We start from the raw sequence: 26,617 nt of genomic DNA, 5'->3' as shown, positions 1-26,617 counted from the left end.
CTGGAAAGTGACACGGCTAATTTTTCCTTTCCTAATGCTCAGGATCTGAAGCGAATCTTAATACCCTTACTGTTTCCCCATATGAGACTGGTTACCATAGTACAGATAAGGGAATAGAACCCTGGACCATACCAGCCTGCATAACTCTCAACTACTCACCAGATAAACTTGCAGCTTAATGTATTCACCTTTTCCTGGTAAATTTCTTACACCAGTGGAGAAGCCCTGTACCACTATCAGTTATTAGATCAGAGAGGGCAGGAGGGAAGAAAAAAGGCAGAGGGACAAGCGGCAACCAGTCAGACAAGTGTTCCGGCTAACAGATTTTCCACTGTACTGGTATTCCTCCCTGCCCTGTTATAAACATGGGATAATTATCTCTGTAATACAAGCTGGATATTAATGCACACAAGACTGGTGCTAAAGTGTCAGCTGTGGCTCAGATAGTTCCTACCTTTGCCACTAAGTTTAGAAGGTTGTGGGTTCAAGCCTCAGTCCCAGACTTGAGTGTGAAATTTAGGCCAACACTCAGTACAGTACTGAGGTAGTGCTGCACTGTCAGGAAGCACAGTCTTTTCCATGGGACCTTAAATCAAGGCCACATCTGCCCTCCCAGGTTGTACGTTAAAGTTTCCCTGACAATATTTTGAAGAAGAGCAGGGAGTTTACTCTGGTATCCTGGCCAATATTTATCCTTTAACCAAAACCACTTTCTGGTCATTGTGGGAATCGGTGTGTGCAAATTGTCTGCTGCGTTTCCCTACATTACAGCAGCAACTACACTTCAAAACTACTTTATTGATCCCAAGGCACTTTGAGACGTCCTGAGGTTGTGAAAGGTGCTATATAAATGAAAGTCATCCTTTCTGTTATCTTAATGTTTAGAAACATGCGGATTGACTAGATTTCTCCTTCACTTTTCCAGTCTAACACAATGGGAAACATATTGTAGCTGGAAAACTACTTTAGTGACAGCGCCTAAAGAGTTGAAGCAACAAATACAAACTTTGTGGAAACCTTTCTTTACGGTGTACAACCTCAGCTGATAATGACACTCTGCAGAGAGTAGCTTTTACAAGTTTATGGTCTTGCCTTAGATACTCTCTTGGATATAGCAGTGCAATGATTCCTATAAACAGTCTCAGTGCCTTATAGTTCAGAATATGCCTGCATTGCTCAATATCTGACAATACAATAGTATAACCTAGGAGTGTAACAATACTATTCCTTAGTGATCTGAACTAGATCGTTGTATTTTTTGCTTCTTCAGTCTCTGCGAGGGCAGATATAAGTCGTCAAGATACAAAGAAATAGCTCTGACTGAATTCACTTATATCAATCAATATGAGCACAAATTTGTTAAGGGCAAATTGTGTTAAACTAACTTGATTGAGTGTTTTGATGAGGTAACAGAGAGGGTTGGTGAGGGTAATGCGGTTGATGTGGTGTACGTGGACTTCCAAAAGGCGTTTGATAAAGTACCACAAAACAAGCTTGTCAGCAAAGTTACAGCCCATGGAATAAAAAGGAAAGGAGCAGCATGGATATGAAATTGGCTGAGTGACAGGAAACAGAGTAGTGGTGAATGGTTGTTTTTTGGACTGTAGGAAGGTATATAGCGGGGTTCCTCAGGGGTCAGTGATCATACCCCTGATTTTCTTGATATATACTAATGACCTAGACTTGGGTGTACAGGGCACAATTTCAACATTTGCGGATGATACAAAATTTGGAATTATTGTGAACTGTGAGGAGGATAGTGATAAACTTCAAGAGGACATAGACAGGCTTGTGGAATGGGCGGAAAAGTGGCACATGAAATTTAATGTAGAAAAGTGTGAAGTGATCCATTTTGGTAGGAAGAACGAGGAAAGGCAATATAAATTAAAGGGCACAATTCTAAAGGGGCTGCAGGAACAGAGAAACCTTGGGGGGTATATGTACACAAATCACTGAAGGTTGCAGGGTTAGTTGAAAAAGCAGTTAATAAAGCATATGGGCTCCTGGGCTTTATAGAGGTACAGCGTACAAAAACAAGGAAGCTATGATGAACACTGGTTCGGCCTCAATTGGAGTACTGTGACAGGTTCAGGGTACCACACTTCAGGAAGGATGTTCAGGCGTTAGAGAGGGTGCAGAAAAGATTCATGAGAATGTCTCCAAGGTTGAGGGAATTCAGTTACATGGATGTTGGAGAAGCTGGGCCTGTTCTCCTTGTAGCAGAGAAGATTAAGAGGAGATTTGATAGAGGTTTTCAAAATCATGAGGGGTCTGGACAAGAGTAGACAGGGAGAGACTGTTCCCATTGGCAGAGGGATCCAGAACCAGAGGACACTGATTTAAGGTGATTGGCAAAAGAAGCAACAACGACATGAGGTAGAACTTTTTTACACAGTGAGTGGTTAGGATCTGGAGAGTGTGGTGGAGGCAAATTCAATCGAGGCCTTCAAAAGAAAATTGGACAATTATCCCAAGCAAAAAGGTTTGCAAGTCTATGGGGAAAGGTGGGGAAGTGGGACTAGGTGAGTTGCTCTTACAGAGAGCCAGCATGGACATGATGGGCTGAATGGTCCCCTTTCTGTGCTGTAACCATTCTATGACTCTACGATGTCTTTGTGAAATAATACTAAATAATAAGCAAGCTTTGCTTCCCCACAGCAGTGAAGTGTCTTGCTCAACTTAAACATAATAATTCCTGACTACCAATTAACTTTGTTGCAGCCTTTTTCTGTGCCTTACTATTTGTTATAAAAAAACCTAACTGCCTGCCTATATCTCAGTCTCTATTGTATCTCCCTCTATTCATAATGAGGAAGGGGTCAAAGTTTTTCCATGAGTGTGAGGTGTTTTTTGATTGTCGCAACAGGTTAAGGAATTGTTTGTTATTCACAGTCGATAACGAACCTACAATGACTTTTATCTATTAGCATCTTATCTAGCTATAATCTCTGCCTTTTTCTAAACTTGTATGAATATACTGTAGTTTAAGACACAACACTTAAAAGGTAGCTAGTTTGTCCACGAAACCTTTCTGTGGAGAAATGGTCAAAACATCTTGAAATGTGACACTAGTATTAGACCATTTTTTTTGGTCAGCTGGGTGTTTGCCATATAGAGAAGCCACATGCTTAAAAAGTTTCCATACCAAACCACTGGCAAGTTTGCCTGTTACGCAGTGCGTACTCTCTCCAGTAAAGTGACAGTCTACTTGCAGAAGCACACAGAACTTGCAGGTTTGCAACAATCTAGATTTAAGAACGTCATTAACTTAAATATGCACAGAGCTACTGCTGGGACCAAGTAAGAAGGAACGTGGGTCCCCAATGACAGACATAACCCACCAATCATCAAAAGCAGCCTCAGGTATTGTGGATCTGCCCATTGCACAGTGGAGTTGCAGTATTAGCTTCACCAACTGCTGGTTTCAACTAGTGTTCGTTCCACTTGCACTGATTGGTCCAGTTACATTTTCCCCACGATCTGAATGGTCTGTATCATGTAAAGGCCAATCAGATTACACAAAAATGAAAGCGGAAAACACAATCGTTTTGATTCGATAAAACAAAACCAGAAAATGTTGTAAAAACTTGGCAGATAAAGATAGCATCTGTGGAGAGAACAGAGGCATTGACGCTTCAAGTGCGGACCCTTAGTCAAAAGATAAAGCAGGGAACAGTACAAAGATGCAGCTATTTTTATATTTAATGGAAGAGGCTATTTCCTGAAACCAAGAACTCACTAGAGCAACTCCCATTATCTGTGGAAAGGTATACGATGAACATCCAGCTGGCGTTAGCCGTATAGTTGCATATGGAGTCTGGAACCATGCCTTTTCACTGGCCCATACAATGTCACAGAGTGGAAGTATTGAGGCTCCCAGACCCAAAGCTGGTCCATTGACTGCCACGACGATGGGTTTCTTAAACTGAATGAAGGCATTCACAAAATCCCTGGAAGAAAAATAAAGCAAAAAAAAAATTCCATTAGTAGCCAATAACAGATTATTCCTGATGAGCCGCTCCTGGTTAGTCCAGGAGCTGGAGTACAATTTCTGATATCGCACATGCTGCAGTCAGTCACTGTGATCAGTTCCCGTTGCGAGAGTGTAGTCACCACATTCTCACTACAGCTTAGAAATAAAATGAAAAGGAAGCAGTTTTAAACTTCATAGAACGGTTACCGCAAGGAGGCCATTCGGCCCATCATGTCAATGTCAGTTCTCAGCAAAAGCAACTCAGCTTAGTCCCACTCGCTGCCTTTTCCCCGTAGCCCTCCAAATTTCTTTTCTTCAGGTTAGTTATCCAGTTCCCTTTTGAAAGCCACAATTGAATCTGCCTCCACCACACTCTCAGGCAGCGCATTCCAGATCCTAACCACTCGCTGCCTAACAACGTTTTTTCACGTCGCTTTTGGTTCCTTTGCCAAACACCTTAAATTGGTGTCCTCTGGCTCTTGGCTCTATCTACACTGTCCAGACTCCTTGTGATTTTGAACACCTCTATCAAATCCCCTCTCAATTTCTCATCTCTAAGGAGAACAACCCCAGCTTCTTCAATCTATCTAGTTAACTGAAGTCCCTCATCCCTGGCACCATTCTCGTAAACCTTTTGTGTACCCTCTCTAATGCCTTCGCATCCTTCCTCAAGTGTGGTGCCCAGAATTGGACAGAATACTTCAGTTGAGGCCGAACCTGTGTTTTATAAATGTTCAACATAACTTCCTTGCATTTGTACTGTCATACTCACGCAAGGAACAGTTATGAACTAAAGTGAACTGGAGCAATTATGAATTATAAAAATGAACTGATGAACTAAACTCCAAAAAATAGACATACTTTTGCTGCATACAACATAGAGTAGGAGGCCAAGTGACCTCTCCTGTACTGCAAATATACATAGTGATCGTCGGAGACTAAATCCATTATCATGTCTGGACCCGTCCTGGGGAAGGCACATTAAAATGCAAAACAGCCCATTCAATGCTAAATGGCTCCTATCTTCAAGAACTAGGTTGATAAAGGCCTTCGCAGACAGGGAGACTCTGGATTCAAAGCCAATAGGTGGGACATAACATCACTTTATCAAGATAAGCCACATTCAAGCCCCATTGTATAACAATGGCCACACATTTCAAGGCATTTCATGACCACACCAGGGAAGAGCCTCTATCGTCACCTGACCGAAACTAAGCCTGATAAGGTTTTTTTCTAAAAACGAGCTCTCTGAACGACAGAGACAGGAAAGTCAGCCAGCCAGGAATCTGAGAGATCGATTTCAGCCAAGAAGACGACCCTGCCTGTAACATCTTTAGACCATAGAGGCAGAAACTGTAAGATGATCTTGAAAACTCACCACCTGAGAAATCGGAACAAGACTCTCGCCACCAACTTTGACTGAATCTGCAATACTTCAGTGAACCAAGAAAAGGAACACCAGTCCTCCCGTAAAACCAAGACACTTTCAAAGTGGACTCTTTTTACAACAATTGCTCTTAAATGCAGGCTATTCTGTAATCTCTATCACTTCTTGTGTGTGTGCAAGTGTGTGCGTGTGAGTGGGAGAGGTTGCGAATATTTTTGGGTATTGTTTAATAAATAATTTATCTTTCTTTGAATCCTATGAGAAAAACCTGTCGGTTGTCTGCTTATTTGATCTCTAAAACACTCAAGGACTAAAACAATATTTTTAAAAACACTGTCTACAGTCAGTTGAGAGGTGAAAAGTAGAAGTCACCCACACCATCTCCCACCTGTCCGTAACAGTACTCTATGCCTCTACTTAAAACGCCCAGGATCCCGTAAGCCTATTTAAAACTTACTCAACCTGCCCTGCCACCCTCAACGAATTGTGCACATATTACCCCAGGTCCCTCTGCTCCTGCACCCCCTTTAGAATTGCATCCTTTATTCTACATTGCCTTTCCTCACTCTTCCAACCAAAATGTATTAATTCACACTTCTCTGCATTAAATTACATCTGCCACATGTCCGCCCATTCCATCAGCCTGTCCAGGTCCTCCTGATGTCTATCAATATCCTCCTCACAGTTCACAATACTTACAAGCTTTGTGTCATCCATATATTTTGAAATTGTGCCCTGCACACCCAGATCAAGGTCATTAATATACATCAAGAAAAGCAGTGGTCCTAATAGTGACCCCTGGGAACCCCACTATGTACCTTCCTCCAGTCCGAAAAACAAGCGTCCACCACTACTCTCTATTTCCTGTCAGTCAGCCAACTTCACTGTACCTTTTATTCCATGGGCTTTAACTTTGCTGACAAGCCTGTTATGTGGCACTTTATCAAATGCCTTTTGGAAGTCCATGTACACCAAAGCAACAGCATTACCCTCATCAACCCTCTCTGTTACTTTAGAAAAAAACTCAATCAAGTTAATTAAACACGTTCTGATGAAAGGTCACAGACCTAAAACATTAACTCTGCTTCTCTCTCTCCACAGATGCTGCCTGACCTGCTGAGAATATCCAGCACTTTCTGTTTTTATTTCAGATTTCCAGCTTCTGCAGTATTTTGCTTTTCAATCTGTGCTGGCTTTTCTCAATTAATTCACACGTGTCCAAGTGACTGTTAAGTTTTGTCCCAGATTATCATTTCTGAAAGCTTTCCCACTGCAGAGATCAACATGACTGACCTGTAGTTGCTGGACTTATTATGCCAGTGCCTCTGCAATTTCCACCCTTACTTCCTTCAGTATCCTCCGATGCATCTGATCTGGTCCTGGTGACTTATCAACTTTAAATACAGCCAGCATTTCTAATACCTCTATCAATTTTTAGCCCATACAGTGTCTCAACAATGACTTCTTTCACTACGACTATATCAGCATCTTCTCCCTTGACAAAGACAGGTGCAAAGTACTCATTGAGCACCTCAACCATGCTCTCTGCCTCCAAGCGTAAATCCCCTTTTTGGTCCCTAACTGGCCCTACGCATCCTTTTACCAACTTTATATTATTTATATGCCTAACAAAGACTTTTGGGTTTCTTTTTATGTTAACTGTCAGTCTCTTCTCATACTCTCTCTTTGCCTCTCATTTTTCACTTCACCTCTGAACTTGCTATATTCAGCCTGGTTCTCACTTGTATTATCACTTGATAAGATTGATTAGCAGAGAAGTTTTCGCAGAGTTCGGTTAGTTCATGTACTTATGTATGAGGCAATGCCGAGCAATTAAATAAAATAAAAATACATTTCACGTCTCTGGAGACAGACTTACTGACCCACAATGCTGCAATGATCCTCAGACCCAGAAATATTATTAACATTTATAAAAATATATATCCGTATTTCAATATTTTACGTCAGGTTTTACAGATGTTTGATGAAGCCAGAATGTAGGGATACTAGAGATAATATGGAGAGAGAGATAACTGTAGAACAGGTATTGGTCCTGAAAACATTAGCACAACTCAAAGTGGGTAAGTCAACTGACTGGCTGGCACACACCCTCAGCTGTTGAAAGGAGCTGATAAATGCTTGGGCCACAATTTTACAACATTCCTTAAATATGTGCCATGGGACTGGAGAGTATCCTACAGATATCTAGAGGTCAGTTATTCTAACACCGGTTGTGGGCAAAATCTTAGAATCCATAATTTGAGATAAAATTAGCAAGCTTTTAGAAATGTTTGGGTTAATCACGGAGAGCCACAAGGATTTGTTCAAGGCAAGTTGTCTTTCGCAAATTTAATTTAAATTAATTTACAATGGAATGCAGTAGATATAATGTACATGGATTGTCAGAAGGCATTCCATAAGGTGTCTCATAAGAGGCTCGTTAGAAAAAAAATCTATATATAATCTATATATTGGGTGGCACAGTGGTTAGCACCGTAGCCTCATAGCTCCAGCGACCCGGGTTCAGTTCTGGGCACTGCCTGTGCAGAGTTTGCAAGTTCTCCCTGTGACCGCGTGGGTTTCCACCGGGTGCTCTGGTTTCCTCCCACAGCCAAAGACTTGCAGGTTGATAGGTAAATCGGACATTGTAAATTGTCCCTAGTGTAGGTAGGTGGTAGGAGAATGGTGGGGATGTGGTAGGAAATATGGGATTAATGTAGGATTAGTATGAATGGATGGTTGTTGGTCAGCACAGACTTGGTGGGTCAAAGGGCCTGTTTCAGTGCTGTATCTCTAAATAATAAAAAAAAGAGGAAATGGATAGAGGGTTGGCAGAGTCAAAGATTTTTAAAATTTTTCCATGGGATGTGGGCACCGCTAGCAAGGCCAGCATTTGTTGCCCATCCCTAATCCCAACTGAGTGGCTTGCTCAGCCATTTTCAAAGGTAGTTAAGAGTCAACCACATTTCTGTGGGTCTGGAGTCACGTGTAGGCCAGACCAGGTAAGGACGGCAGATTTCCTCTCGTAAAGGACATGAGTGAATCAGATGGGTTTTTACAACAATTGATGGTAGTTTCATGACACCATTACTGAGACTAGCTTTCAATTCCAGATTTTTAAATTAATTGAATTTAAATTCCATCAGCCGTCGTGGTGGGATCTGAACCGGTGTCCCCATGGCACTAGCCTGGGCCTCTGGATTGCTAGTCCAATGATGCTACGTCACTATCGCCCCATTAAAGAATGAGGGAAATGTGTCTGGCTTGGATTAAAGACTGGTTGGAAATGGGTCAACACTGGGCCCACTTTTGTTCTTGGTTCAGGTGACTTGGACTTGGACAGACTGAATGGCATCTCAAAATTTGCTGATGACTGTCACTGAGATGGCGAGGAATGAGGTCAGATGAAACGGCATTAGCGAGAGCATTGCTCTGCCACAGAGAGTGGTTGAGGCAGGTACCATAACATATCTTAAGGGAAAATGGTACAAATATTTCAGGTAGAGGAAAATATAACACAATGGAGAGAGAGCGTAGGGTAGTGGGATTATTATTGCATTGCTCTAGCTGGCACAGACACGATGTGTTTTAGCGTCTATGTGTTTTTATGTTTTTGAGTAAAAGTGAACATAAGCTGAAATAAAATTCCTCATTTGGACTCTATCTGGTGGAGCAGATGGGAAGCTTAATTTAGACTGACATAAATCAGGAGTACAAAAATGAAGATAATTAAAATGTGCATAATTCAGTAAAATTCACCAATAGGATTAACAAAATTGATGATCACAGGTAAAGCCTTGCAGTTTTTGAACTGGTGATGGAAACCTGCTAGTAATGGCATCTGGTTCCTGCTGACACACTTGGCGAAATGTCAATTATCGAACTGGAGGACACTACAACACAGCCCAATCGGTTTACTCAGACACAGTAACCGTACAAAGTTATAAGATAGAAATTGTACCTGAAACATTATCTAACTCGGCTGGCATGCTGTACATTCCCAGGATATTTTATTTCAGATTTGCAGCATTCACTTCTTTATGTCTTGTTAGCTCAGCATTATTAGATTATATATGATCATATTACTGTATATTCATGCACAGTAACTTACAGGCCACAGCTTAATGCAGATTCAAACAGCAAAACTGGGGGTGTAACTTGTGCAAAGAGTTGCTAGCTATTCCAATGCTTGGAAAGAATTGGAGAGAAGTCAGAGTTTTGCCCAAAGAGAATGACGTTAAATGCCATTTAAGATCATTGCACCAATGCACAGATTCTCCAAAGTGCATGCGATTAGACTTCAGAAGCCTGGGATCAGGAGGCGCAAGTAGAATTGTAATCCCTCTGCATCCGACAGAGTGATAACTCTTAACCCTAGACTTCTTAGAAGAGGCTGAAGCCTCAGAGTACAAAAGAAAACTAATGAAAGTTCTCAAAGACCAAAAAGATCAGAGAATGATACAGCAGAGGCCATTTGGCCCATTGTGCCTGTGCTGGCTCTTTGGTAGAGTTTTGCAACTACTTCCACTACCATGCTCTTTGCCCATAGTCCTGCAACTTTTTTTCCCCTTCAAGTGTTTATCCAACTCTCTTTTGAAAGTTACTATTGCATCTGTTTCAACCACTCTTTCAGCAACGCATTCCAGATCAGAACAACTTGCCGTTTAAAAACACATACTTAAATAACTATATTATGATGAAATATGTGCCTTTTCTATCTTTGTTGCCAACCTCATTTTCAACATTTTTACCCATAAGCATTCAGCGGCGGAGGCTGAAAACAAATGAATATGTATTTTGACTCAAGTAATTGGCTCAGTTTCTGCTTTTTGACGAATTTTCCCCACCATTCACGGATTTCTGCTCTCAAATTGCAATGAATAGAAAATGCGCGCAAGCTTTTGAAATATTACTGACATTTTCTCTCCCTTTGCTTTACATTCAGTGCTATTTAATAAGGCAGGCAACAGTGTATTATGTGAACTATAGGGTTATATCCCTTCAAGACTGCAAAGAGCAATTACTTTCAAATAAATTTTGGGTGGGCTGGTACAGATATCAAGTAAGAGATCTTGACTCCAATACTTAATGGTTCCAAGTGAAGTCTGTTGTTATATAATACCTTTCTTGGAAGCGCAACACAGAAAGTTATGTAAGACTCCTGAATTACAATGCACAGGAAATACGTGCCAGATACACCATTTGTATAATATTACCAGCTGATCTCCAGAAATTACAGTCAGCATTTAGAATAAGACAACTGCATCTACATTCAGCTGAGGGGGAAAAACAGAATGGCAAAAACCTAGAGGCCGAAATATATTGCAATGGATTTTGTACTCAAGGTCAAAGTAAGCCTTTATTTTTTTTTTATTCGCCTGAGACTCAAAAATAACCAGAAAGAGAAAATGGTTTATAAAACAAAGGAGTGGTGAGATCTGGATAGACTGTGCAAGCATTCAAATTTGCAGAGAGGTTCTGAATAAAATTCATAACCTCAAAAGATGTATAGTTAAGGAGAAGCTTCTGATAACACCAAGTACTGCAAAACAAGTAAAGCATTGTAATCTTTTTACTTTTACATGCATTTTGATCTTCCTAACAAAAACCTATACCCTTGAAAAGTAGGACTGTAAAGATAAAGAGCGACTTATACAGACTACATGCAAAAATTATGAAATTGAGAAGTGATGGGAACAAATTTATTTACTTGCAGTGGGTAAAGAAAATATTTTTACTGGCCGGCAAATTCCCAGAGGAACTGATATTAGTAATATCCTTGGAGGGAAAGTTAAGCTTAAGGAGAGTACATTTTGTTCCAAGTACTCGCTTCCCATTGTCTGTGTTAAAAAAAAATAAACAAAATGTTCCTTGACATTTGTTTTTTTTTAAAAAGTTAAATTTTACAACCGAGCAATTCTGTGACTTGTTGCTGTGTTGTGGAAGGTCAGACAGGGAGCAGCCACCACTGTTATGGAGTGACTGCAATCATTTTAATAGGGATTATGAACTCAGACCAATCTGGGAGTAGATCCAGAGTTGGCTACTCCTCGAGGATATCACGTGTGTTTGTTGTACACTTTCAGGATGCCTTATTTTCCCTTGAACTGAAAATAGGCACAGATCTTAAAAAGAAAATGCAGTATGGTTAATTAATAACCCTTAAATAATGATGTCGAGTCAAAAGTAAGATTTTGTCATGATATAGCATCTCCAATATAGAATTCAATCTTTTGCTCTTTGGACCTCCAAAAGAACAACCTTGTCCTCTGTGTTTTTAAAATTCCCCCTTTTCAGTCATGTTCATTCCTGCCAAAATGTGCCTTTGCCCACAGGTTTATTATACTCACAACAGCATTAGTTTGGAGTTAGAAATTACTGTGCGTATGGAACTTTTTTTCAATTATTCTATCACTTTGAAGTTACTCTACTAACCACAAATTCTGTTCTCGAATAATGCGGACGGTTTCTGTTCAAGTTATTCAGTTAAAAGTTTTAAAACTAAGGAACATGTTTAACTAAAACCAAAACAAATCTCAGGATCCTAAAATACATCCTGTTGCAATGACATACTATTCTTTTAACCTGTGAGATTACAGATTGTTTAAACTGTGGGTAAATGTTTGCCCTTGTAAAGAGAACGAAAGTGTTAGCAGAACTACCCTGTCAGCAGATGTTACACAAATGCTCTCCACCTCCATCACCAGCATAAGCAAGAACTATTACAGTGCAAAGAATGACAAAAGCAAAAATATATATAAACAAAGCCACTCCTTCAGAGTGAAGAGAGATTCTGGAACCAGACTAATTTATGCTTCTTAAGCTTCCTTTACGTAGAATTACATAGAATATACAGCACAGAAACAGGCCCAACCTATCCATGCTCCTCTCGAACCTCCTCTCATCCTTCCTCATCTAACTCTATCAGCAAACCCTTTCTTCTCTTCTCCCGCATGTGCTTACCTAGCTTCCGTTGAAATGCATTTATGCATCTTCCTGTAGTAGCAAGTTCCAAATTCTCACTACTCTCTGGGCAAAGAAGTTTCTTCTCATTTCCTTTTTGGGTTTCTTGCTGACTATCTTACATTGATGGCCTCTTCCCCACAAGTGGAAACACTTGCAGTGTCTACTCAATCAAAACCTTTAATAATTTTAAAGATCTCTTTAAGGCCACATAAAAGATAGCAGAAGGTTAATACGCAGGTACAGCAAGCAATTAGGAAGGCAAATTGTATGTTAATTTTGTTACAAAGGGATCAGAGTATAATAATAAAGCAGTCTTACTACAATTACACAGGGCACGGGGAGGCCACAGCTGGAGTAGTGTGCGCAGTTTTGGTCTGCTTCCCTAAGGAAGGATACACTTGTCCTAGAGGGAGTGCAATGAATGTTCACCAGACTGCTTTCTGGGATGAAGGGATTGTCCTATGAGGAGAGATTGCGTAGACTAGGCCTATATTCCCTGGAGTTTAGAAGAATGAGAGGTGATCATTGAAACATATAAACTTATTAAAGGAGCTTGACAGGAAAGATGCTGAGAAAATGTTTCTCCTGGTGGGGAATCTGGAATGCGGGGTCAGGATCTCAGAATGAAGGCTCGGCCATTTAGGACTGAGATGAGGAGAAATTTCCTCACTGAGAGGGTTGTAAATCTTTGGAATTCTCTACTCCAGAGAGCTGTGGATGCTCAGTCGTTGAGTATATTCAAGACAGAGGCCAATAGCTTTTTGGGTACGAAGGGAATTAAGGGATATGGGGATATTGTGGGAAGATGGAGTTGAGGTAGAAGATCAGCCATGGTCTTGTTGAAGGCTACTCCTGCTCCTATTTCTTATGTTCTTTTCATTAGCTTCAACTTTCTGTACCTGCTATTACTTGCCACAGATCTGTTACAAGAAAATATCAAATAAAATGAGAAAAAAAAAAACAGCCTATAACTGAATGTTCACTGTGTATGAAATCACATTGGGACACTGCATACATAAATTACCCATCACTAGCCTTTAAGGAGAGCTTAAGGGATCCCGTTGATATGTCAAGCTGCCAAGCACCACATGCGCTAAGTTAAGACTTTCATCTCTCCTCCACCAATCATACTCTATCTGGGATGTACTGCACCGACCCCAGCAGCTACTTGAGTACTGCAGTGTTCAGCTCTTACACAGCAATAAACAAAGCTGGATTTCAGGACAAATCCACTATCCTTTTGTCAATGTAAAAGGTATGTGATATTTGTCCTCTCGCCTCAGAGAGTTCATCTGCAACATCGATGTGTGATACTCCTTACATCTCACTGGCAGCAATTTGATAAATCTCTAACCCAGAATGTGCAAGGTTACTGAGTTAATCTTTAAAGATACCCAAATTACCATACCTTTCCAAAGAATCAAGGGAACAATGAGGCCAGCAAACATGTGCTTAAAGTGAGTTCATATCTCTCAATTGTCTCAAGTTACTGAGGTGGTATTGGAGAGGAAGGTGGCCCAGTTCCATGACAGCAGTGTCAGTTTCATGATTAGATAAATGCTCTAAATGTGTCATAGGAACATAGGAAATAGGAGCAGGAGTAGACCATCTGGCCCCTCAAGCCTGCTCTGCTATTCAACCAGATCATGGCTGATCTTCTACCTCAAAGCCATTTTCCCGCACTATCTCCATATCCCTTAATATCTTTCATATGTAGAAATCTATCAATCTCAGTCTTGAACATAATGACTGAGCCTCCACAGCCCTCTGGGGTACAGCATTCCACAGATTCACCACCCTCTGAGTGAAGAAATTCCTGCTCACCTCTAAATGGTCCACCTCTTATTCTGAGACTGCTTCCTCTGATTCTAGACCACCCTTCCCACTCCCCAGCCAGGGGAAACATCCATCCTGCATCTACCCGTCGAGCCCTGTAAGAATTTTGTATGCTTCAATGAGATCACCTCTCATTCTTATAAACTCGAGAGAATATAGACCCAGTCTCCTCAATCTCACCTCATAGGACAATCCCACCAACCCAGGGATCAATCTGGTTAACATTCATTACACTCCCTTTATCTCAAGTATATCCTTCTTTAGGTAAGGAGACCAATGCTGTACACAATACTCCAGGTATAGTCTCACCAAGGCTCTATACAATTGCAGCAAGACATCTTTATTCCTGTACTCAAATCCTCTTGCAATAAAGGTCAACATACTATTGCCTTCCTAATTGCTTGCTGCACCTGCATGTTCGCTTTCAATGACTTGTATGAACAAGGACACCCAGGTCCCTTTGGACATCAACACTTCCCAATCTCTCACCATTTAAGAAATACTCTGCATTTCTGTTTTTCCTACCAAAGTGGATAACTTCACATTTTTCCACATTATATTCCACATTCTTGCCCGCTCACTTAGCCTAAGTCCTCTTGAAGCCTCTTTGCATCCTCCTCACAACTCACATTCCCACCTAGATTTGTGTCATCAGCAAACTTGAAAATATTACATTTGGTCCCCACATCCAAATCATTGATCGCAAGTCACTTTGCGGTTCGCAGGCACTGAAACCAAGCTTGACAAAGGCATGAATCCACTACATTAGTCTTATTTTTCCAACAATGTATGAACAGTTATAGTGGCAATTTATACATCGAGTTTGGTATTTGATCATCATCGCACTGTGTGGGAGCCTGCTGTGTGCAAATTAGCTGCTGCATTTCCTACATTACAACAGCAACTACACTTCAAGTACTTCATTTGCTGTAAAGCATATTGGGACTTCCTGAGGTCGTGAAAGACGCTACAGAAATGCAATTCTTTCTTTTCATTGAAAGCAGCTGAAATAATTAAACCCGACCATTTACCACTTTTTTTTGAGAGATCGTGAAAAAGAATCCTTGCACCATTTTCACAAAAAAGTGTTGGGCAATACAGACAATATAGATCAAACATGACAATGTTGAAATGCACGATCATGTCATTAAGCCCTCAACATCACCATTAACAAATATATCACAGGCCTATTCTCTTCTTTTGAAGGGTGGAGGGGGGTGCAGGGCAAGAAAGGGAAAATCAGATTGAAAATGGTTGCCAGATATTTTCACACCAGGTAGTCACTTTATTTTGAAAAATAACTGCATTAATTTCACACCTGCAAAACTTACTCTTTACATTCTGAAAATAGTAAGGTTCAATTATCATTGAGGCACTGAAACCAAAACTACAGGGACAGTCACCTTAAAGCTCATTGCAGTGATTGCCCATGATAAGAGGGAGTGTCTTAGTGGGGAACAAATGAATGTTACCAATAAATGGCACAGTTCTGTGGAAAAGTTCCACGTTTTTGAGATAACAAGATCTAATCAATGGGCAGTGCCACAACCTCAAATTTCCTCATTCTGCAGTGAGAAAGGGATAAGTTATTTGTGGTGGAGGAGGGGAAATACAATTATCAAAAGAAATAAAGTAAATTTGTCTATGACGTTTGGTCCACAACTTCAGGGGCAACAAGCTGGAGTGTGAAGCAATCTTACATGAGCAAAGTAAGCTTGCAACGGAACGCAACTCACAGACCAACTAAATAAACCTATTAACTGAATTTGTCACATTTGTTTGTCCGTGGGGGGGGGGGGGGGGGGGGTGGGGGGGTTATGGGAGGGAATGTGATGGCAAGTGTACTGATCAGAAAATGAAACACTATCCTAAATGTGCCCCAACACCACCTCAAACCAGCTCCTTTAATCTGATCCCTTTTAAATAATGAACCAGATTTCTGTCTTATGTTTTTGAGCTTTCTGCTTATTTTGCACCTTGAGGTGAACATTAGCATTGCGCAACGACCTCTTTCACCATTTTGTTCACACTCCATTATTAAGTGTTGGGCTTCGTCTCTTTCTGCTTTGGAAAAATGGATTTTAGAAGTAACACCAGTGCATCAAAATTTGGGGATAAAAATGGCAGTGCACAGCGGGTGAAAGTAAATTAGCAGCTGGTTCACACCCCATCGGATATTCTTTCCTGTTGGCTACAACGGAAAAGGATATTGGGGACCAGATAGTGTGCAAGAAGAACTGCTGATACGCTTTGCTCATTTTGTGTTCCCAGCCAAAGACTAATTTCACTAATAACTCTGGTGGAAGAGTTAAGAACAAGGGAGCATAATCTTAAAATTAGAGCTGGGCCATTCAAGAACAAAATCAGGGAACTTGTCACACAAAAAGGGTGGTAATCTGGAACTCTCTTCCCCACAAGGGCTGTGGATGCTGCAGCAATTGGGGCTTTCAAGGCCAAGATTAATATATTTTTATGAGGGAGGCGATCAAGAGCTATGGAGCAAAACTGGGTAAGTGGAGTTGAGGTGTAGACCAGCCATGATCAAATTTGAATTGCAGGGTCAAGGCCCTGAGTGGCCTACTCCCATTCCTAACATCTTTATTTTACTGAAGAGGTTGGGTTAAAATTCCATATCAATGGAGAAATGTGCACAAACCACACAGGTAACGGTCCCCGGGGAATGGACACAGTCTAAGTAGCAACACTTTGAAGTGGTCCTAAACAGACAGATTTTTTTTCAGGACCTTTGTATATGGGAATAATCTTGTAATCTAAACAAACTCATTGGCAAAATTTGACTGCATTTAACTCGGAAAAAAAAAACCTCTCAGGTGGAAAAAATAAAGCTCATTGCGGAGCTGTCTCCTGTTGAGTTTCAAGATACCGTCATGGTCGGAATAAAGACTACTTGGTGCCTTTTTAAATAACTTATTTACTTCAGTTTGGGAGTAATCTATTCTAGTTCTATATGTGATTATGCTAGGTGGTCACTTAAGCAACTTATTTTTTTTCTAAGTGTGAAATTATGGGATGTAGGCAATTGTAATTGTAATCCAACAGCTGGATAGTTGTTATTGTTGGCACTTCAGGTTTTTTCAAGCCTACTTATCCTGGATTATTTTGGCTCCCCAATCATTCTGATGGACAAGTGCTGAATCTTCAAACCTTCAAGGACCTATTCTTCCCTTGAATTCGAAGAAAGGTTTTGATAATGTGCCCAGGAAAACAATCAAAAAAACCTTGTTTGGTAATTGCTTTTAGATACTAGACTATCATATGCTTTCTGACCCCAAGTCACTCTTTGAAAGCAGTAGAGGATCACATTAAGTCCTTGTTTAAAGTTTAAAATATGAAATGCATTTATTAAATAATGAATGAATGTATAACCTAACAGTTATATAGTTATAGATTTACAGTCGGAAAGTCTCTAACCTAGTGCGTGAATAAAATAATAAGGTCATAACTCTAACAACTAATAGAATCTCTAATAAATGACAGGTTTAGATAAAATATACAATGAAAAGCTGTTCCCATTAGCTGATTATAAAAGGATTAGGGGACACAGATTTACAATTTTAAGCAGGAAATGCAGGGGGAATGTGAGGAAGAACTTTTTTTATGCAGCGGGTTGTAATGACCTGGACCTTGCTGCCTACGAGGCTGGTGGAAGTGGAGATCAATGATTTCAAAAGGAAACTGGATGGGCACTTGAGGGAAATAAGCTTGCAGGGCCACGGGGATAAAAAGGGGGAAATGGGACTGAGAGGATTGCTCTACAGAGAGCTAGCATGGACTCAATGGGCCGAAAGCCCTCCTTCTGAGCCGTAATGACTGAATTACTTTTAGATATGCACACAGTGGACCGAATTTCATAAAAAAAACAGCAGCCCGCCTGCGTGGACCACAGGTCGTGGAGCAGCCACAATCCTCCAATGCGGTAGCTCAGTTAAAAAGCTGGGGTGGAACGCCCCCCTCACCCCCTCGATCACGTGGAGGGGGTGGGCTATCTGTCCCCAGCAATGGCATCAGATGCCTGCGCGCAGGCGCTGTCGCCATTTTTAAAGGGCTATCAACCATATCAGGAAATTTAAATATTTTAAGGTGAAGTGAATAAAAATAAATACATTTCTTTAGTCCCTGTTCCCCTCCACACAATAACAATTAAATTAATTATTTGCCTTCCCCCCCAAAACACATATCTTTAGCATCTCACCTTCCCCCCCGTAACTGTACAAACAATTCAACTCCAACCCTTCTCACCATCCCCCACCTCCCCACCAGCGTGGTGCCTCATATCCCTGGACGGGGGATCCGAAGGCATGGGAGTGCTGGCCATCGAGCCGAAGCTCGCAGCAGGACATCAAGCAGCGATATGAGTTTCATTAATTAATTCATTTTAATTTATTTAAATATTCAAATTGGGGTCCTGTCACCGAGTGGTGGTGGGGGTCTGCCACGAGGCCTTGTTGCTGTCGGTAATATTGGGCCAGGCCCTCCTTACGTCGGGGTGCGTGGCGGCCCTCTCCCGGAGGCATCTTTAGGTCTCCTCCCACCACAGAACCCGACTCTGGGGAGGGGGAGAACAAAATCCAGCTCAGTGTTTCTTGCTAAACCAACAAATTCCAAATTTTCAATTGTCTCATCTCATGAGATTCTCCAACTGCCTAAGGATTTCTCTTAAAAGAACTTTCCAATTTCCCAAATCCAAACAAAAGCCGCCTCTTTTAAATCATGGATAGGTGTTACTGGGTCATCCTGCATTTTGAATCACCTTTCACTTAGATTCAAAAATCAACAATCAAATTCAAGCTGAGGCAATACATCAATATTGTATGGAGGAAAGGTGAATTGTAGAATTTTTTTTTAAACCAGCAATCAGGACTGGACTACCTGAAAGGGTGGTGGAAGTAGATTGAATTGTAACTTTCAAAAGGGAATTGATAAATACTTGAAGGGGGAAAAAACTACAGGGCTGTAGGGAAAAAGCAGAGGAATGGAGCTAATTGGATAGCTCTTTCAAAGAGCCAGTATAAGGCACGATGGGCCAAATGGCCTCTTTCTGTTCTGTATCATTCTCTGATTTGATGGCATAGGTGAAAATCATGAGACAGCTAGCTGTTAATTGTCTGCAGAATAGGTGCATTTTAAAGAGATATCTACCACAATCACAGAAGATGAAAATCTATCATTTTATCACTACTATGGACCAAATTGAAATATACTGTAAATCAGCCAACGTGTTTATCTCAGTAGAGAGAGAGCGCGCGAGAACTACTGGGAGTTTTGAAATTGCAGTTAATTTGATTCTTTAGTAACGTGACCTGAATTTTGACACTCAGAGTGTGAGTGTTTATATGAAGATCCTCTAACCCAATGTTAGAAGCCTGTTATGGATTAACTATGCATCTCGTACAGTCAGAGTAGCCAGCATTTGTGCACGTTTCGGAGTCTTAGATCAAGAATGTTTATTTTAGAGGTTTATTTCACATCTACTCATTGTCCCCAACATTTATTTTCAAATATCATTTAATGTAGAAAATATGCTGGTTGCTTCTATCCCATTTCAATAAATTCACTTGTGGGTCACAGGTTGAGAGAGGGGCATTTTTTCTAAATCTAACATCAGTGGTAATCACTCCCGGTTAACAGACATGTATGTGGCAGCTACAGTGTTAGGTTCTGTCAAGAAATGTACCATAAAGTCAAGAAAAAGATTTGCATTTAAAAAGCATCATATCACATTTCCCAGAGATCTCTTACAACACTTCATATGTGATTATCTTTGGAATGCAGTGACTATTGTTACTTAGGCAAACTCGATAGCCATTTTCCTCATAACAAGATCTCACAAATACTTTGAGATTAATGATACTGAAAGCCAAAAATGCAGAACAGATTTCTATCCAGTCAGGTTTGGCTGGGTATGGATGTAATATTAACAGAGCAATGAGTCAACAAATTTTGCATCAGTCCTGGGTTATATCCCATTTTAGAAAGTTGAGTGAAATAAGACTGATGGTTTTATCTGTATTACCAATAGAAGGGGTCTTCCAAGAGAACCCACAGAACATTCTTTCGACACAATGAAACTCAGCCCTCTATTAATAAACCTTAATGCGATGACATAGCCTGCTTAATGGTGGGCTCCTTTGCGATATTCCTGTCTTAAAACAATTGAAGTGTCCCCACATAAAGGGATGGGGCAAAATTAATTAGGTCCAATGCTCAAAAAATACAAATTATGACTACAGATCACCACAAGCTGTTCACAGGGCAAGTAGGCTGCAACATGCAAAAAGAACTAAATGCAATCAATTGACGAATGAATATTATTGGCCATGCAAATATTCTAATTTATTAGTAACTGTAAATTAGCTTGTTTTAAAGTATCTTTGAAAAGTCACTTGGACATTTTTTCTTTTTTTTTGATGACAGGAACTCAAGTGAACTCGAGAGTCTACGCATGTATTCCGTTGAAAGTAGAAGATTATGGGATGATTTGATAGGTTATAGAGAAACTTTCTTCCCCGGTGGGGGAGTCTAGAACAAGGGGACAAAGCCTTAAAATTAGAGCTAGGCGGCTCAGGGGTAATGTCAGGTTGGAATTCCTCACACAAAGGGTAGTGGAAATCTGGAACTCTCTCCCACTAAAGCGAGGGAAGGGAGGGGGAGGTGGCGGACCTGTTCCTGTGCATGCTCGGTACGCGCTGGGGAGGTCTATCGGACGGGAGGAGGCAACCCAGGATGTGATACGAGATCCTGCAAGGGCTCTGTATCATGACCGGCTGTCTGACGGTGCCCAGACTCGCCACTCTCTACCTTGACAGGTGGATAAATGGCAGCAAGGAAAAGCGGTCTGCTCCTTTACCATATCATTGGAACCTGATGGATTGAGACAGAAGAGTATCTGGTTGCAAACCCTATTGCAAATCAAGGAGATTAGAAAACATCAACGGATGGGCTTTTCACCTCAAACAACGGGACCCATGAACCTACAGGAGATTGGTCGCTAAAACCTGAACTTTAATCTTTGTTTCATAATGTACACTAGATATTTAACATAACATGAAAAGTAAAAATGTGAAATAGATATGTAAAAAAAAAAGCTGTTGAGGCTGGGGGTAAATTAAAAATTTCAGAAATGGAGACTGACATATTTTTGTTAGGCGAAGGGTTACAGAACCAAGGTGGGTTGATGGAGTTAAAATACAGATCCACCATGATCTGAGGGAACATGCTCGAGGGGCTGAATAGCCTACTCCTGTTCCTCTATTCCCCAACTGTGGTGAGCTCAGGCAACTTTTAAAGTTGTTTTAAGGTTTATCGCAGAGAAGATCTCGAACCCTGACTGCCGACGGCGAACTCCAGCTTGTACAGATGTCCAATTATTTGTCTTTCAGAACATTTTATTCTCCTAGCCTCAAATGTGGCTGGATGTTTCCTGAGGGGTCAGATTCTGCAACTGAACTTAAGGCAATTACACAAGATAGTCGGGCCTGAAGGTTGTCATTTGGCCTAATCCCAGCTCATTCATCCAGAAGGTATCTAGAGTCCCTCCTCCTTTACAGCATTCAGCTGCTTCTTAAGATGACAGAATTTTTTTTAATGCCTCTGTGACCAGTCCATTCCGTGTATTGATTCTTCCGTGCAAAGAACCTCCTGGTATCAATTCTAAATTTTCCTTCCGTTTGCTTGAACTTTTGCTTCAAACCCCTCAGTGGACTCGCTCCTCCCTGTCTTTCTAACCTTCTCCAACCCGCAGAGATCTCTGCGCTCCTCCCAATCTGGTCTCTTGCACATCCCTGATTTTAATCACTCTACCATTGGCGCCTGAGCCTTTAGCTGCTTAAGCTCTGGAATTTCCTCCCTAAAACTCTCTCTCATCCTTTAAGAAGCTTCTCAAATCCAAACTTTGACCAAGCTTTTGGTCACCGATACTAACATTGCCTTAGTTGCTTCAGCGTTAAACTCCTGTGAAGCACCGTGGGACGTTTTAGTACATAACAGGAAAATATAAATGTGAGCTGCTACTGTTTAAATTGATCAATATTTTGAATTTGTCCTTCCTATACTGTTAGTTATTTTCCAAACATTTATAAACATACTCCCTCAGTTGCCGACTTGAACAGCTCAGATTTTTCCCGTCTTTCTTCACAATCCAGTCCCCTGGTGCTTCTAATATCTCCAGGTGTGAATGTGCCCCTCTGTGACCAAGCCTGGACATAGTACTCAAGGTGTGGTCTGACCAGAGTACAGTAAGGTTTTGGCACATCTTCCTCCAACTTGCATTGTGCTTTGCTTTATTGCTCAGCATTCTATTTATAGTTTGTGCTGCCCCACCGTGATTGGACATGTTCAGTGCCAAATCTACCAACACTCTGTCTGCTGCTTATGCTCTTTATATGATCCTATGGCTTGGACTTTCAGCCTTGGAAGGAGAAATAATGATGATCCAGTGATACTCTTGTCCTTTGCCAATGCACAAGTGTGCGCCTTGTTTACTGCATGGTCTTGCAATCGTCTGAATGCTTCCACTGTTCAAGGTAAACAGGTACATGGTGTTAAGTGGGTCTGATCTCTAGTGCAGCCTCTGTTGATCTAGATTTCCTTAGTGCCTGTATGCTCACTGGCCATTTTGGAATATTAGTAAAACAACTAGGACTCCCCGTGCAGGTAAACAAGACATAGCTATATCTGTGTGACTAACAGATGCATTGATTTATCTGTTTGAACATCTAACACAAGCAATCAAAGATATAGAGATCAAAGGGGCAGAAAAAAAATTGCAAATGCTGAAATAAAGCAGAAATGCTGGAAAGGTACAGCAGTTCTGTCAGTGTCTCGAATGTGATTAACATTTTGGATTTTGACTGATTTGAAAGGCAAACCTGCCTTTTCTGTGTTTTATTTTAAAATTGCTGTATATTGCCTGCTGTATATTTCCAGCCATTTCTACAAGATGGTAAGTTGCATGCAATTTAAATATAATCTTTACACCATTTGCAAAATACCTTATTGCTTCTGCAATCCGAGCGCTCTCTTTCCGTCTGTCACTGGACAACCTGCCAATTAGGTAGGAATAGTCTAGGCCACTGCAGAACACACTCCCTACAGCGCTAAGCAGCAGAAGCTTGCTGTCATCGGCTGAAGCATTACCAAGTGCTCTCCGCACCTCCTTCATAATCTGTAAAGACAACAGTAACATTCAACTATTGTCACCATGAACAGATGGGGAATGGCAACAAACCTTTATCAAGCTTTTGTTTTTCTGCCTCTCTGGCTTTAATCCACCCCTAAGTCTAATTAACAGACTTGGGGGAAATATTCAAGTCACACAGAAAAAATGCTGTTGCAGGTATAAACTGGGGAAACACATTTTATACCCACACTGACTTTCTCAGTAAACGAATAGAGAAAGACACCCGACAGCAATTGTGCAGCAACATTTCACGTTACATGTATTTGTTAAAGGAAATACTGGTGGGAATTTTATCAGCTCCCTGGTCATTCTGCTGTTATACTGTTGGCTAACTTGGGAGAATGAACAAACAATTCACAGGGTAGCAGATAGGAGTTTTTAAGATTAGCAAGAAGGGAACCTGGCAAATTGTGTTACGGCGAAGGGCTGAAATACAAGACAAAAATGAGTGGGGTAGTCTCGGGCAGTGGCACAAAAAGGCCAGAAACAGTGAGTTTAGCCAAACCTTTTTCAATCACACATTTTAATGGGGTTTCCATTGCACTTCCTGTCAAAGTTACTGCAGAAAGTAAAGCGGCTTCGAGGAAATTTACCCCAAAGAGTTGCAGAATAAGGAAGGTCATTGATATGGAAGGTATTATTGGGTGTGAGAGACAATTAGATTGCTATCAATTCTTAATTAAGTAGTAGCTACATAAAGGAGATGGTTAGAACTTCCCCAGGCAGTTATGAGAATGTGGAGTACTCTGTCACAAGTGGTGATCAATGCTAAAATGTGTGACCATTGAAAAAGGTACTGGATAATTATTTATAGAAGAATGTGAAAACACCAGAGAGAGAAAGCAGGAAAATGAAACTCGGCAGAAATCAGTTCTTCCATTACTAAAATGTGCTGTATGTTTTCTGGGCACGGAATTGAATGATGCAGTGAGAAGAGAGGCTTGTTGGGGTTAATCCAAGGCTATGTCTATTTCAAAAAGAAGTTACGTTATTGTATGATGAAATTAACAATTCTTTGCCCTCATAGTACAATTAGAGTTGTGCTTTTATTTGGCAGAAGACAACTATTGCTTACCTGTCTGTGATTTATTGATCATGCAACAACCCTGTACATGTTTTCACTGAATGAAATTGGCTAAGAAACACATCCAAAATAAAACAAACATCAAGAGGAATGGAAGGATGATCTTTAACTCATACGCATTGCACTGTTATACACACTGCTGAGATACTCCTTGCACTGTTATACACACTGTCTGCTGAGATACTCTGCACTGTTATACACACAGTCTGCTGAGATACTCTTTGCACTGCTATACACACTGTTTGCTGAGATACTCTTTGCACTGCTATACACACTGTTTGCTGAGATACTCTTTGCACAGGTATACGCACTGTCTGCTGAGATACTCTTTGCACTGCTATACAACACTGTCTGCTGAGATACTCGTTGCACTGCTATACACACTGTCTGCTGAGATACTCTGCACTGTTATACACACTGTCTGATGAGATACTCTTTGCACTGCTATACACACTGTCTGCTGAGATACTCTGCACTGTTATACGCATTGTTTGCTGAGATACTCTGCACTGTTATACAACACTGTCTGCTGAGATACTCTTTGCACTGCTATACAACACTGTCTGCTGAGATACTCTGCACTGTTATACAACACTGTCTGCTGAGATACTCTGCACTGTTATACACACTGTCTGCTGAGATACTCTTTGCACTGCTATAAACACTGTCTGCTGAGATACTCTGCACTGTTATACACACTGTCTGCTGAGATACTCATTACACAGGTATACGCACTGTCTGCTGAGATACTCATTGCACAGGTATACGCACTGTCTGCTGAGATACTCATTGCACAGGTATACGCACTGTCTGCTGAGATACTCTTTGCACTGTTATATGCACTGTCTGCTGAGATACTCTTTGCACTGCTATACGCACTGTCTGCTGAGATACTCCTTGCACTGGTATACATACAGTCTGCTGAGATACTCCTTGCACTGTTATACGCACTGTCTGCTGAGATACACCTTGCACTGGTATACACACTGTCTGCTGAGATACTCCTTGCACTGTTATACGCACTGTCTGCTGAGATACACCTTGCACTGGTATACACACTGTCTGCTGAGATACTCCTTGCACTGTTATACGCACTGTCTGCTGAGATACTCCTTGCACTGTTATACGCACTGTCTGCTGAGATACACCTTGCACTGGTATACACACTGTCTGCTGAGATACACCTTGCACTGGTATACACACTGTCTGCTGAGATACTCCTTGCACTGGTATACATACTGTCTGCTGAGATACTCTTTGCACTGTTATACGCACTGTCTGCTGAGATACTCTTTGCACTGGTATACATACTGTCTGCTGAGATACTCTTTGCACTGTTATACGCACTGTCTGCTGAGATACTCTTTGCACTGCTATACGCACTGTCTGCTGAGATACACCTTGCACTGGTATACACACTGTCTGCTGAGATACTCCTTGCACTGGTATATACACACACTGCTGAGATACTCCTTGCACTGGTATACATACTGTCTGCTGAGATACACCTTGCACTGGTATATACACACACTGCTGAGATACTCCTTGCACTGGTATACATACTGTCTGCTGAGATACACCTTGCACTGGTATATACACACACTGCTGAGATACTCCTTGCACTGGTATACATACTGTCTGCTGAGATACACCTTGCACTGGTATACACACTGTCTGCTGAGATACTCCTTGCACTGGTATACACACTGTCTGCTGAGATACACCTTGCACTGTTATACGCACTGTCTGCTGAGATACACCTTGCACTGGTATACACACTGTCTGCTGAGATACACCTTGCACTGGTATACATACTGTCTGCTGAGATACTCCTTGCACTGGTATACATACTGTCTGCTGAGATACACCTTGCACTGGTATATACACACACTGCTGAGATACTCCTTGCACTGGTATACACACTGTCTGCTGAGATACTCCTTGCACTGGTATACATACTGTCTGCTGAGATACACCTTGCACTGGTATATACACACACTGCTGAGATACTCCTTGCACTGGTATACATACTGTCTGCTGAGATACACCTTGCACTGGTATATACACACACTGCTGAGATACTCCTTGCACTGGTATACACACTGTCTGCTGAGATACACCTTGCACTGTTAAACGCACTGTCTGCTGAGATACACCTTGCACTGTTATACG

General features: G+C 41.2%; 1 protein-coding gene across 2 annotated transcripts in view; it reads right to left on the bottom strand.

Moving 5' to 3' along the window:
* Positions 1 to 26,617, bottom strand: part of LOC137378733 (chromodomain Y-like protein 2) — a 142,169-nt gene that overhangs the window by 20,334 nt on the left and 95,218 nt on the right. For both annotated transcript variants that reach the window (XM_068049094.1, XM_068049095.1), the window contains exons 4-5: positions 23,174 to 23,346; positions 3,740 to 3,950 (exon numbers count right to left, since the gene is read on the bottom strand). In XM_068049094.1, the coding sequence (XP_067905195.1) occupies positions 3,740 to 3,950; positions 23,174 to 23,346 (384 nt within the window). The remainder of the gene's footprint in view (positions 1 to 3,739; positions 3,951 to 23,173; positions 23,347 to 26,617) is intronic.

The sequence above is a fragment of the Heterodontus francisci genome, chromosome 17 (assembly GCF_036365525.1).
Source record: "Heterodontus francisci isolate sHetFra1 chromosome 17, sHetFra1.hap1, whole genome shotgun sequence".
NCBI lineage: Eukaryota > Metazoa > Chordata > Chondrichthyes > Heterodontiformes > Heterodontidae > Heterodontus > Heterodontus francisci.
This window is presented reverse-complemented; position numbering and strand designations above follow the sequence as displayed.